The sequence below is a fragment of the Thamnophis elegans genome, chromosome 1, assembly GCF_009769535.1.
Source record: "Thamnophis elegans isolate rThaEle1 chromosome 1, rThaEle1.pri, whole genome shotgun sequence".
NCBI classification, from domain to species: Eukaryota; Metazoa; Chordata; class Lepidosauria; order Squamata; family Colubridae; genus Thamnophis; species Thamnophis elegans.
Window position 1 is genome coordinate 126,640,280 of NC_045541.1, and position 14,624 is coordinate 126,654,903.

At 35.5% G+C, this 14,624-nt stretch overlaps 1 protein-coding gene across 5 annotated transcripts in view; it reads left to right on the forward strand.

Annotated features, from left to right (window-relative positions):
* ARHGAP5 (Rho GTPase activating protein 5) overlaps positions 1-14,344 on the forward strand; it is a 35,171-nt gene extending 20,827 nt beyond the window's left edge. For 4 of the 5 annotated variants that reach the window (XM_032230568.1, XM_032230559.1, XM_032230577.1 and 1 more), the window contains 5 exons: positions 5,159-5,306; positions 5,537-5,614; positions 8,286-8,417; positions 9,158-9,263; positions 10,578-14,344. In XM_032230568.1, coding sequence (XP_032086459.1) covers positions 5,159-5,306; positions 5,537-5,614; positions 8,286-8,417; positions 9,158-9,263; positions 10,578-10,908 — 795 coding nt within the window. In that variant the 3' untranslated portion in view covers positions 10,909-14,344. The remainder of the gene's footprint in view (positions 1-5,158; positions 5,307-5,536; positions 5,615-8,285; positions 8,418-9,157; positions 9,264-10,577) is intronic. The other variant, XM_032230593.1, reaches the window with a different exon arrangement.
* Positions 14,345-14,624: the final 280 nt, after the last annotated feature.

The following is a 14,624-nucleotide window of genomic DNA, read 5'->3' on the forward strand; positions in this document are numbered from 1 at the left end:
TGACTTGGCTTAAACTTGTTTCTTATTGAACTGTAGTTTAGGGGGGAAAGGGCATTTGTTAGAATATGAAGTAACTAAGCAAGATTAGCAAAAAGCATGTTTTAAATTAAAACAGTTGATTGTGGTATCTAGAGGTGGTATTCAGAAGGTTCTTACCAGTTCTGAAGAACTGGTAGCGGAAATTTTGAGTAGTTCGGAGAACCGATAAATGCCACTTCTGACTGACCCCACCCCTATCTATTCTCTGCCTCCTAAGTTCCAGCTGATTGGTAGGGAATGGGGATTTTTCAGTAACCTTCCCCTGGAGTGGGGAGGGAATGGAGATTTTGCAGTATCCTTCCACTGGAGTGAGGTGGGAATGGAGATTTTACAGTATCCTTCCCCTGCCAGGCCCACCAAGCCATGCCACGCTCATCAAGCCATGCCCACAGAACTGGTAGTAAAAAAATTTGAATCCCACCACTGGGTGGTACCCAAGCTAATTTTATGAGAAAATAATGTGACAATGAAACATTTAAAGTTAAGTCAAATTTATCTGCCCAGTTAACTACTTTTTCTTTTACTATTAAGTGGCAAATCTCTTTGGCTGTTTCCTTGCAGATGTTTCATTACCCAATCAGGTAACATCATCAGTGAGCGTGGGATTTGTTCTCTGTTTAATTATAATAGCTTGCCCTGTCAGTTTTGATGGATTTGGTGTTTTTTCTGCTTAATTCTTACATTAATACTTTAAAATTTACATTATATTGGTGCTGAATACAAAACTTAGATTATCATTTGTTTCTATCTTCTATTCAAAGGAGCTTTATTGCTATTTTATTGTTGGATAATGTTCAGGAGATTGTGTAATATTGTATAATGAAAGTTGCAGGCCAGCATCTGAATTACCTTTTTTATTTTGAACTGAATGTATATAATGTAAACATTTAAAGGGTATAGACCTTTCAAAAATTTGACATATTGGTATTTATTGTAAGCAACATCTAGATATACATTTATGATTTTGAAGAATGAAGGGAGTTGGATTTATTTCTTAAAAAGCCAAATTAAAAAAAAAAGCCAGTATTTTTCTTAAATATGGACATTTATCAGAATAACTTTATTCTGTGGAGAAATGGCTTATGACTAAAAAAGGGAAACTTCTCATCATCTAGACAGCAGTCTCTACTATTTCCTAGGCATTGTTTGTAGGCTTGTTTGCTTAAAAAGGTTTTAAAATTTTTGCACTTTAAGTAAAATTGATAGAGCATGACTGATTTACATAAAAAGTTTCCTCGAATTGCCTCACGGTGAAATGGCGGCAAACATTTCATAAAAATAATAAGTAATGCAAGATATTTATCTGTTTAGGTTTTACGCTTCCTGTATAGTTATTTTAATATTGAGCTCAGGAAGACTTTATAGAAATTAGGAACCCAATAACTTTAAGTAACTTGACATACTATGTTTTCCTGAAAATAAGACTACCCCAAAAATAAATCCTAGCCTGATTTTTAAGTGTGCGCCTAATATAAGCCAAAAATAAGCCCTACTGAAGATCGTCATCAGCCCAGAATCGGAGCACTGAAGGTACAGGGGTGTCCGGCTGCAGCCTGGGTAATGCAGGTGAATGGATTAACTGTCCAGGCAGAGGCAGGGGGAGGGGCAGGCAATCTGAATGCACCACGTAAGCCGTGGAAAAGCCAAGAGTCAGTGGCCAGAGCAGGGGCGCAGCTTCAGAAGATTTATCTTCACACCATAGCACTGGCAGCAGACAGAGGCAGAGGCATGGGGGAGGCAGGTGATCATGACACTCTGCGTGGGCCGCAGGCAAGCCGAGAGACGTGAAGACAAGCCCTGTGGCTGCCTGCCCACTCTGTCCTACCATCTCTTGGCTTGCCTGCGGCTCTCATCGGTGTCTGGATTGTGTGCCTCTGTTTCCGTCAGCTGCAGGTGCCATTGCATGAAGACTAGCCTCTTGTGTCCAGCTGTTCTCTCCGGCCCACAGACTCTCAGCTTTCCCACAGCCAGCCACCTTGTGGACTGATCACCCTGAAATCGTGTTTCCCCAAAAATAAGTCCTCATTCTTATTTTGAAGCTCTCAAAATTATAAGACCAGGTCTTATTTTCAGGAAAACATGGTATCTAATATTTATTTTGAAAGCATTAATACATTTTTAACAATGTATTTTAAGATACAGTCTTACAAATGGGCCATAGTCCTACACTGTCTTTACCTTAACTGAGCATCTGTTAAGTTTCATAACAGCTGTGTGTGTTGTCAGGAATAAAATTGAAATGAAATAAAAGTATCCACATCATTTAAATCATGAATGCCCAATTGTGCCCTTCAGAATTGAGGTAGTATGTAAATTGCATAAAATGCACACGCACAAATGCACATATGCATACATGTGTGCCTGCACACACACATCCAGCTGGTTGAGATGAAGGAAAAAATAATCTCTTGGAAAAAATATTTAAACTTTCTTAGTGCATTAAAATGTATCACTTGGCAAAGGAGACACAATTTATGCTTATGGCTTCCAAATCACCAGCTTGGTGGCCATAAATGTTTTATTTATCTCGATCCATTCCAGTCAGGCTTCAGACCTGGCTGCAGCACAGAAACCGCTTTGGTCGCGTTGACCGATGATCTCTGGAGAGCCAGGGATGGAGGCCATGCCTCCATCCTGGTGCTCCTTGACCTCTCGGCGGCTTTCGATACCATCGACCATGGTATCCTTCTACGACGACTGCGGGAGGTGGGGGTGGGAGGCGCTGTTTTACAGTGGTTCTCCTCTTACCTCTCGGACAGGTCGCAGTCGGTGTTAGTCGGGGGGCAGAGATCGAACCCTAGGCCCCTAACGTATGGGGTGCCGCAGGGTTCGGTCCTGTCCCCCCTTCTTTTCAACATCTACATGAAACCGCTGGGTGAGATCATTCGACGGCACGGGATAAAATACCACCAGTATGCGGACGATACACAGTTGTATCTGTCCGCCCCGTGCCAACTCAATGAAGCGATGGATGTGATGAGCCAGGGTCTTGAGGCTGTTAAAGACTGGATGGGGGTCAACAAACTTGTGCTCAATCCAGAAAAGACCGAGTGGCTGCTGTGTTTCCCTCCCGCGAATTGGCCAAGTGTTCCATCTCTCAGGCTGGGGGGTCAAATTGTACGCCCCTCAGACAGGGTTCGCAACTTGGGAGTCCTCCTGGACCCACAGCTGACTTTCGAACACCATTTGTCAGCTGTGACCAGGGGGGCATTTGCCCAGGTTCGCCTGGTGCACCAGTTGCGTCCCTACCTGAACCGGGTGGCCCTCACAACAGTCACTCGTGCCCTTGTGACCTCTAGGCTGGAATACTGCAATGTGCTCTACATGGGGCTGCCCTTGAAGAGCATTCGGCGACTTCAGCTGGTCCAGAATGCGGCCGCACGAGCGATCGTGGGTGCACCTCGGTTCACCCACGTAACACCTATCCTCCGTGAGCTGCACTGGCTGCCTGTTGATCTCCGGGTGCGATTCAAGGTGCTACTTATCACCTACAAAGCCCTTCATGGTACTGGACCTGGGTACTTGAGAGACCGCCTACTGCCAATTACCTCCACTAGACTGATACGATCGCATAGATTAGGCCTCCTCCGAATTCCATCATCTAGCCAGTGTAGACTGGCAACTACCCGGAGGAGAGGCTTCTCGGTGGCTGCTCCGACCCTCTGGAACGAACTCCCCGTGGAGATTCGGACCCTCACCACCCTCCAATCCTTCCGCGCCGCCCTAAAGATCTGGCTGTCCCGGCTGGCCTGGGGTTAAGACTCTAACCCCACTCGAATTGTGTGGCTGTTGTGTTTTAATATGTTGCATTGTCTGTATGTTGGAAACTGTCTGTCCTTCCCCCCCCCCTTTTTTTGAACTGTGAGCCGCCCTGAGTCCCCCCAGGGAAAAGGGCGGCATACAAATAAAGGGAAAATGAAAAAATGAAAAAATATTTTAATGGAATAACATTGTTATTAAATTGGATGGATTGTGAGATTAAGTACATAGATATAATAGTAAACTTGTTTAACTCACATTAAAAATAATGTGATTCACTATTTAAAATGTAATTTAAAAAAATCAATAGAATTGAATGTTTAAAATATGCCACAATTTATGAGTCAAGACTTTAATTTGTATGAATTTGTAAAAATGACAAAATGTCTTTAAATTTAGTTTATTCAAATAGCCTTTTAATGGTTCAGCAAACTGACAGTTACTGAAGTACCTAACAGAAAATTCCTAATTTGAACGTTTTAGCTGGTAAAGTCTTCACAATTTTTGGTACTTGACAAAGTAATACTGGTGAGTTTGCTTTATGTTTTCTGACAGTACCATTACTATAACAATTATTTTTAATACATGTTTAACAATTTTAGTTGTATTGTGTGAGATACTATTTTATATATCATGCTTGTATATGTGTATTTTGAAAGTTGAAGCATAGTATTCCATACCAGGAAATAAGGAAAAATTATATTATGTCTGATTATATCTCATATGAATGAGAGCAGATATAACGAGAATGTAAAAGTAAAAATTTGAGGTATCTTATTCTACTCTACCACAGAGTCGGAAATGAAAGAATTACAATAAGCTTTCACAGTCTTCTTTTGTAGCTGAAAGCTTTAGATTTTTTATTTGTCATGGTTATACAATGTTTATTTCGGGTAGAGTATTTTATATATGTTATCCAGAGTGACAATTATTCAGGTTGAATGGCTATATAAATCTTTTAAATCAATAAATAAACCTGTCCAGTAAACTCTTACATATAAGACATGAGCAATAAGTAGTAGTAAGCTCATTAATAAGGATTAGATGTGGGATGAGAAGTAGCATTCAGGTAAATAGTAGTTTGGTTATGTTGTTCTCAACAATCATTTTGTGAATATGTGAATAAGAAACTAATTAGTAGCTATTTTCTGCATCATGCTCTGAGAAAGATTCAGGATCCTTACCCTGGAAACAGACAAATATAGCATAGTGAGCAAGTTTGATTATTCTTTTTATTAATTATATATCTTCAAAATGAAAATTGCCATATGAAAAATAGCCTTTCTAATATTTTTTAGTTATTAGGGAATGTTTATTTCAATAGCTAACATTCTTGACCATTAATGCTATTTTGTTGCAGCAAAAAAAGAAAACAAAGACATTCAATCCACCAACTCGAAGAAACTGGGAAAGTAATTATTTTGGGATGCCCCTACAAGATCTGGTTACACCTGAAAAACCTATCCCTCTCTTCGTTGAGAAGTGTGTGCAGTTTATTGAAGATACAGGTAAGAAATTATATTTAAGTATTTATTTTTGCTGTTAAGTAATTTTGAAAGTCCTACTTGTTTCTCATTTAGAACTTTATATTGTTTTAATGAAGAAATAATAAATCATATGAATTGAAGTCTATTTACATTGATGTATTTATGAGAAAAAATATCAAGTATTTGTTGGAGGAATTTTTTTACTATGTGAGTGACTTCCATCCCTTGATGTTTTCTTCCTTTTCCTAAAGGTCTGTGTACTGAAGGCCTCTATCGTGTTAGTGGTAATAAAACAGATCAAGACAACATTCAAAAGCAGTTTGATCAAGGTAACGGGGATCGTTGTTATGATTACATAGGTATAACTATGTGATGTTGTTTTAGTGCAGTATTTAAACTCTTCTGTGGATACTCTGTGATAATAGAAATTGAGTAACATGAATATATAAATGTATTAAAAACTAGTTTGATAATGTTAGCTGTACTGTATGTGTTGGTATGTTGATGTTAAATTCAATATATAATACTTTAATTTTAATTTTACTCAATTTCAAAGCCTCTTTTTCTGCATGTTTCTTAGAGCCCATGAGATTTATCATAAAAATAGACTGTTTATGGCTCTCCTATTATAACCTCCCAAACAATCAAATATTACATTTACCAAATTTAGGATTTGGGATACTTTTGAAAATTGTGGTTGGAGTGCAAAGCTTCCAGGAGGTGAAGTGTTCCTTTTCCAGCCTTTTAAGTTCCTTAAATTGGAGAAAATATAGCCCACCATTTTTTTTACTACAGTGATGGACACCATTTTACAAAATGCAGTAGATTCATGTGGTTCACTTGTAGGCTTGAGTTGCAACTCCAGACCCAGAAGAACTAATATATACAATAAACCAATAAAATCACTAGAATTTATTTTAAAAAAAACAACACCAAAAATCACAAATCAAAGCCAAAAAAAGTATTTTTATGTGTAATATATTTTAATATAAATTCTGGATTTGTGTGTTATCGTCTGAAAATTCCACTGCTTGTTATATGTTATTTGAATCATAACACAATGAAATGCCAATAGAAGCAAGAGCCAAAGCCAATTCATAGCAGCCTTTAGACCAGGGATGTCAAACTCAAGGCCTGTAGGCCGGATCTGCCCATAGGATGCTTAGATCTGGCCCGTGAGGCCAACCTGGAAACAGCAAAGGACCAGCCCGCAGTGCCTCTGCCAGCAAAAACAGAGCTCGGCAGGACCATGCGCATCCCACCCGAGCTCCATTTTCAGCTGCAATGTCCTCCTGCAACTCTCTGCCAGTGAAAACGGAGCGGCCCTCCCAAGCTCTGTTTTTGCTGGCAGAGCGCTTGGGCCATCACAGGCCCAAAAATGATGTCAAGCTGGCCATGCCCACCCTGGCCACGTTCTCCCAGTCCCCTGAGGTCAAACACAACCCTGACTTGGCCATTAATGAAATTGAATTTGAGATCCCTGCTTTAGACAAGCATGTTCTTTTCCCTTGTGATAAACTTCATATAGTCAGATGAATCTTTCATTTTCTTGACCTTTCACTATACTTTAGCCTCAGAAGTCAAAGAATGCAGAAGCTTAACTTTCTTCTCCCCTCCCACATATCAGACCTAGCCTCTCTCCCTCCCGGCAGTTGCTCAGTAGAAAATTACTTGAATGCATCTCTGCTTACCACCCAAAACTGACAAGAATAATCAGTTTTAAAATTCTGGCTTTTGTTTCCCTTCTAGCCATACTCCTATCATTTTGAATGCTCATCTCAGTGCTGGATAGTGAACAAGAAGAGAAATTAATATTTATATTTCCATTCATTTGAGAGAAAGGGATTAGAAGAGAGTAAGCAGGCACACAATGAAGAATACACATTGAAAGCTGTGCTGTGCTGGTAGCTATGCATCCCAGCCCCTTTTCAGTGAAATTTTCCTCAAAGCAAATTTGGCATGCCTTTCTCTGACAATGCCATACTAACTATAATTAAATGATTAATTAAGTGATTAAATGACTGGTAGACCATGCAAATGTCATACATTGTAATTTGGTTGTAAAGTTGTTTTTCAACACCATTGTAACTGTTCTCCAAATGAGTTGTCGGTATTTGAAGACTATCTGTAATTCTGAGAAAAATAAATTTAAAGTGGTCACTCAGAAGCTTAATGAAAATCTCAGATCAAAAAAGAATTCTTTCAGGAACAAGATATCATTATATACATGTATAAACAGTAGACAGTAGCCCAAAACCACAGAAAGGCTGTCAGAAGACAGTAACATAAGGTTGACAGAAGATGCTAAGAATAATAAAAATAGCTTATTTAAATATATTTTAAATAAATTTAAAATGAAGACATTCCATATAACTTCAGATTTGAATGCCTAAATTTGAAGGCCATGATAAAATTACATTATAGATAGATATTTTTGGCTGAACATTTACGTATCATGTTTGAAAAATCTTGGGGGAGGAAAAGAAATTCCAAATGGGCAAGAAAAAAGGTCCTTTTAAAAAAATGGGAAAGTGAGTTCCAGGGAATAGCATACTGGTCTTGAGACTTACCTGTAAAAAGATCTAAAGCAGATCATAAATAGATTGATTTTAAACAGAGAGCTTTTTGGTTCCTCATCAAATCAGAGTCAGACATATATGGTATGCACAAAATTCAGCCCTTGGTCCTGTACTCATTAATTAGTTAAACATTTCCTTTATTAGAATTATCAGATTTGTGTCTGATACAAAATCGTGTTAGGCAATTAATCATTTAGCAATCTTGATAACTTAGAAAAATAAGAGTAAATTTTAGCAGAAAAATGCAAAATTCGTCACATAGGAAATATGAAACGCATAGATACAGGAAGGGACTTAGTAATAATACTTGTGAAAGGATATTTTAAATTGAAAATTAATGGTTGGTTTGTGTTTATAGTGAATGAATTCTCTTGAGAAATGTTTTTGTATTCCTAATACACAGTTTCATACTGCTTTGTAGATCATAATATTAGTCTGGAATCTATGGATGTAACAGTAAACGCTGTGGCAGGAGCTCTTAAAGCTTTCTTTGCAGATCTTCCAGATCCTTTAATTCCTTATTCACTGCATCCAGAATTAGTTGAAGCATCAAGTAAGTAATTTCTTTTTCCCCCTCGGAAGTACATGTTATGGATAACCATTTTCTATCTCTTACCTACTATACTCTGTATTGGGATATTAATTTCAATCTATTTGGTGCCTGTTGAGGATTTCACAGATTTATTGGGAAGGGGGGGGTTTCTTATATTTCCCATTTTAAGACTTCTTTTATATGCCTCTATTGTTAGGTAATATTTCAAGTAATCACAGAAAGCTTCACATACAAACTTTTGATTAATTAAACCTTCTACGCTAAACATTATCTTGCCCTATTATATTTTATTATTTGTATTTTTATTATACCATACTAAACTAAACTAGTGAACTCTGCTTATTTAAGGGGTGAAACCAAACTTCTCTGATCACCATTGGAATGGACTTCTTTGATAGCATGATTGCACTATTGTTCCACAGACCCTGTACATCTCCAGAGGATTGCCACTCATGGAGACAGAAAAGGAGAAATTAACAATTTGTTCACATGCATTTATTGAATAGAAAATTCTCTAAAATATTACTTCAGGTTGTTTCTCTTCAAATGTTCACCCACTCATCAGTTTTATTACTTCCCCCTTCATATGAAAAAACCTTAATGACTGGCTATTACAGTAACAGGTTAACATTCCTCATAACAGTCTCCCAGCACATATTAGGTCCCAAAAGTTGAAACAGTGCCCTGAGCTGCTATATGCTTCTTATTTTAAAAAAAATGTTTTTGCTTTGTTTGTACAGAAATTCTTGATAAGACTGAAAGGCTGTATGAATTAAAGGAAATTGTGAAGAAATTCCATCCAGTGAATTATGAAGTGCTCAAATATATAATAACTCATCTGAACAGGTATTTTCTTTGCCAAATATCAATTACAGATAAACAATTTCATTAATATTTGCCAGAAAGATTAATCATATTAATCTGCTATACATAAAGATGCTTGTATGAAACATTAAGTCATCTTACGCAAGATGGTCATTAAACAAATGTAATAAATAACAAACTGTAAATTAGAAAGAATTATGAAAGCCTTATCCATATTTCTGTAGCAGTTGGGTATTACAGTGTTGTCCATTGATGTAAGGCATCATTAAATGAAATGTTTAATGAATCAATATTCAATGAATCAATGGGGTTGGTGTAGCAATAAAAATGAAGGACTTACATTTATATGAATTTTAAAGCTCTTACTTACCCACCAATATATTGACAGAGTTGATAAGAAGTAGAGGTGCTCTTCTTAGTAATAGCACCTGCTGTGGGAAATTTCCTTTAAGAGATGTACATCTCTTCCCATGCTGACTTAAAAATTCTGTAAATTTATATCTTGTAAAATTCCAGTGGGGTGTTTTTGCCAGGAACTGGATGTAAATATCAGAAACTGGCAAAAACAACAACAACAACCCCAATTGAAAATCATGGTTATGTTCCTGGGATGCTGCAAACAGGCATAAAAGTAAGCTGATTGCCAAATAATCAAAATAAGATCAAATGATAACAGGTGTGTGTGCTACTGTTGGAACTTCAAAAAGGGGGTTATAAGTAAGTTTTTGGGGGATCCATCATACTTTGATTATTAAGCAAAGACTACTTATAAACTTCCCTTGTTCATTATGTGCTACTGATAGCCTTCAAACCTGTCAGTGCAGATCTCAGTAGGAAATAGACACCCATAATGTCTGTGGGTTTACTTCTGATAGTGTATGCACGTTGTTGAATGTAAACCTTTAAATAGTGTAAACATTTTATTTAAACAAAGCTGTGAAAAAGTGGCTGTGAATAGATTAAATGTTCATTATAATCAGGATAATAATGGTAGAATCCAACTTGAGACTGATTGTTGTTTTGTTCAAGACCTTTGGCACTAGTGCATTTGTATGAACAACTTACACAATCCATTTTTTCTATTTTAATAGATTGTAGATCTTTCTACTTTTTCTATTCATGCAGAGAAATTGTAGATTTAAGTAGTTCTTAGGTACTTATGCCTGTTTTCTTGTATTTTAAGAATAATCACTTCTGAGCCTAGTTTGTTGTTGCATTATGTTTAGGATATAATGTCTAAAATCTGCTGAATATATTAAAAGTAATGCTATGTAACATTTTTAGATACACTTTCAGTCAAATATTAATTCTTCAATACATTTATTCATATTATAGAGTTAGTCAACAGAGCAGAACCAACCTAATGACTGCAGATAACTTATCTATATGTTTCTGGCCTACTTTGATGAGACCTGATTTTGAAAACAGGGAGTTCCTGTCAACCACCAAAATCCTTCAGTCAGTAATAGAAACAGTCATTCAACAATGCCAATTTTTCTTCTATGGTGGAGAAATTTCAGAAATTTCTGACAATGTAGCACATCAGCTTCCTGGTTCGAATCCAGTACAGATGGTGGAACCAATTTTACCACTACAGTTACCACCACCTCTACAACCTCAGCTAATACAACCACAGTTGCAAGCAGATCCTCTTGGAATTATTTAAACAAACAACTGACAAGATGATGATTTGTCAAGAACTTGGCAATGGATACAGAGGAAAACTGGATATGCATGTTTCAAGATACAATGACAACTTCATTATGAAAGAATTTGAACCTAAACTAAGATATTTTTGTTTGTAGTCACTCTATCCACCTTGTTCATAACACTGCAGGTCAAAATTATGTGATTAGCATGACTGGAGAGGTTTAATTTTTTAAATCAAAAATAACAAGTGCAAAGCTGCTGTTGCATGAACATTTACGCAATCACTATCATTTCTGTGACAGTTTGTCACAATATATTGTGAATAAAACTTTTCTATAGAAATGTTATGATTAAATAAATCATTTATGGAACATTCAATACTTGCAGCCTGCTTTAGGGCTGTTTTTTGTTATTTAATTGTCTCCCCTCCCCATCATTTTCATACCAATTTAGTCCTACACGTAAAATACAACCATGTCTTATTTGGAAATTATGAACTACTTATACATTACAACATATTTTGAAAAAACGAACTGCACTGTTATAAATGCCACATTCCCATACTTCTTTTTCTCTTAAACCTGTGGATATTTTTGTTGAGGGCTTTAGATTTTTTTTTCTTGTAGCACAATACCAAGGACATGCTTATTGTAAAAGTGAGTTAAGCACTGTGGAGATATGTTATGATTATCTACTTTTCCCTTAATTTGCATTAATTAATCAAACTTTTTATAATACTGTTAATTCTGTAAACTGCATGTTTGAAAGATCATTGAAGGTCTTGTAAGCCTAATATATTTTCTATATTTTAATTTTTCCCACTAGGAAATTCATTTAGTGTAGAGAAAATAATTTTATGATTTCATATAAGGCTGTATAACTTTTCATACATAAATGAGAACTTTGCTGTAGTATAAACTTGCTAAACCAAACAATCTAGACCATAAATTTAACATATACACTATATCTATTTTTCTGTGACCCTCTAAAGGTATAAAAAGCATTGCTAATATATAGCAATAAATACTTTGGGTACTGAAGCATCTAAATTTGTATATAAAAAGATACCTGTGTTCATTTTTTTCCCTATGAGCTGTTGTACTATATTTTCAAAATAACTTTTGCACCATTTAAAATTATTTTTCTTTTTTATATTGGTACAAATATCTCTGTTAAAGAATGCTGCTTAATTTTTAAACATTCTTGATTAATAGTTGATTGTTAATAAATGTGATGAACACTAGTTATGGGGAAAAAATGGAATGGTTTAAAATATTTGAATTGGCTCAGATTTCTGTCCTCAAATGGAAGGGTTTCTTTCATCTATACAAGTGATTCAGTGGAGAGATCCCAACTTACACAGATTTCATTTTCCACCTCTGGAACAAATCTTTAGAGAGAGAGAGAATGGGTAAAAGTTGGTCCATAAGCAGAATGAAATTTGCATCCATGTCTGAGTTTTCCTTACCACCTTTTTCTTTCATTTGCAAAATACGTTTTCTTAAAAATAAGCTTTGGGGAAAAACATTGCAATATCTGAATTAGTTGGGAGACTTTACTATCACTGTTGTCATCTCATTGTTTACTATCAGTTGCAGTATATAGAACATTTTTGAATACTAAAGTAATTTAATTTTTGATTTTAAAAACTTTTTAAAGGTTCTTATGGGCTTTGGCCTTCTGAAATAAAAACTGCCTTTTTCATTATGTCCTAGGTATTGTACTTAGAGTTATGACTTACATTGCCATTATACTTAAGATACCATAACCCAGGCTGCTGTTAAAATATTTGTATATTATAAATTACCTTGATATTTGTGTTATATTCTTGCAAGTAATTATCTTTTTTACAAAAAACAAAATGCTCTATTCCAATTCAAAGCACACAGGATATAAATACAATAATAAAAATTGTCCTGTAAATGTAGTAGCATTAATTTGTTTTACATCATCTGCTGTTTAAATAGCTTTTATTTATAGCCATTAGTTTAACTGAGGCATTTTAAGAAGAAAATAAATTGCAAGCATTTTGTAAATGATTTCTAGGTTGCTAAAGAATTTATTTTTCTACTATAGATGTATGACAAAAGCATCAAACTGTACAGGAAAAACCACATATTCCTCTTGCAGATAGGCTTAAATTTCTCAGCCTTATTCCTTTAAAGAGTATTCTCTAGCACAATGACAGTTGAAGTTTGATTTCTGTTTAGAATTGTCTTTTTGTAGTTTAGTACGTCTTTCATTAATAATATACTCATATCGAGAGTGTAGGCAATTTGCCTCAGTGCTGCTCTTAGCTATCTTTAAGGGCATGCTTCTTGGTTATTCTCAGCATCCTTGTGCAGCAGGGCATAAATATATTTGTGTCTGCATACTCCATTACCCAATGATAGCATTTTGAATTCACACTACGATTTAAATCTGAATCATCTCCATAATTACATGTTCCATTATAGCTTTAAAAAACTCTTGTGTTGCTTGCCTTTTTTTAATTCTGAAATTAAAATCTTTGGGATCCTTTTCGGCACATTCGGCAACATTTTTTGACCTATTTTAACTGCTGCTTTAGGTGTTTGTATGCACACATTAATTTCCCCTTAAGCAGAATTGATGGCTCAATAACAGGAAAATCCATCAATGAGGTATTTAAAAGCTAGCTTTCTTGTAATAATTTGAGATTCTTGTCATAACAAAAAGACCTACACATTGCTAGCCATCTAGCAATTTAGCTCACTCATTAGCAAATGGAATACCTTCATTGTACCTTGTATCTTTTCTGAAGTTTCAAACCATGAACTACTCAGTATTGTAAATTCAGTCATTTTTAACAATGTGAATAGTGCTCAAGAGCTGTCAGTTTGACCTGCATCCCTCACACTGACGACCATTAAATTTGTATGTTACTGAAATATGTGTAACTAGGCTGCAATCCTACACAGTTATCCTTATGTAACTCTGTTAAGATCAGTAAAATGGGTTGTAAACTTACATTGTAATGCTAAACTTAGTTATTAGGGAATACATCTTAACTGTGGTTAATATGCTGTTCTAAGCTTAATGCATAGAATAACATTTTATAAATATATTTAGTTACATGCAAAACACATTAAAACAGCAGTCATATCCACCTGCATAACAGTAAGTTCCATTGAACTCAATAGCACTTATTTCCAAGAAGACGTGAGTGGCATTTTATATTAAATGATTTAGAAATTATTTTTACATTACACTCAGACTTTAAGAATTTTGAAATAATGTAAATATAAGTATGCAACATTAATGAAAAGCAGCATTTTCCAATGTATGTTTTCTGCATTACTTGACTACTGGTTGCTAGAAACTACCATTGACTTGTTTTGTTTTCAAGGTACTGGAGTTTAGTTTTAATTTCCCTAAAATTGTAAAGTAATGAACTAATTGGACAAGTTAAATAAATCAGGCCTCCACTTTCATTGTGATTTCATTTTTTTTTTACAGTAACCAATATATTTGCTGAAGCTATAACTACATACACACTTAGTTCCTTTTTATGTAATCTTATCAAAGTTTACAAAATGCTACAGTGAGTTAAATATTGAAGTTTATCTGTATGCAGATTGCAATGAATAAAACATTAAGATGCCTGCTGTGTATAATATTCAGTTTTATATTCAACTTCAGAAGAGCCAAATTGCTCCTTTTATCTGAAATAAATACAGTAGTAAAAATGTTTGGAATGGAGTTCAACAAATT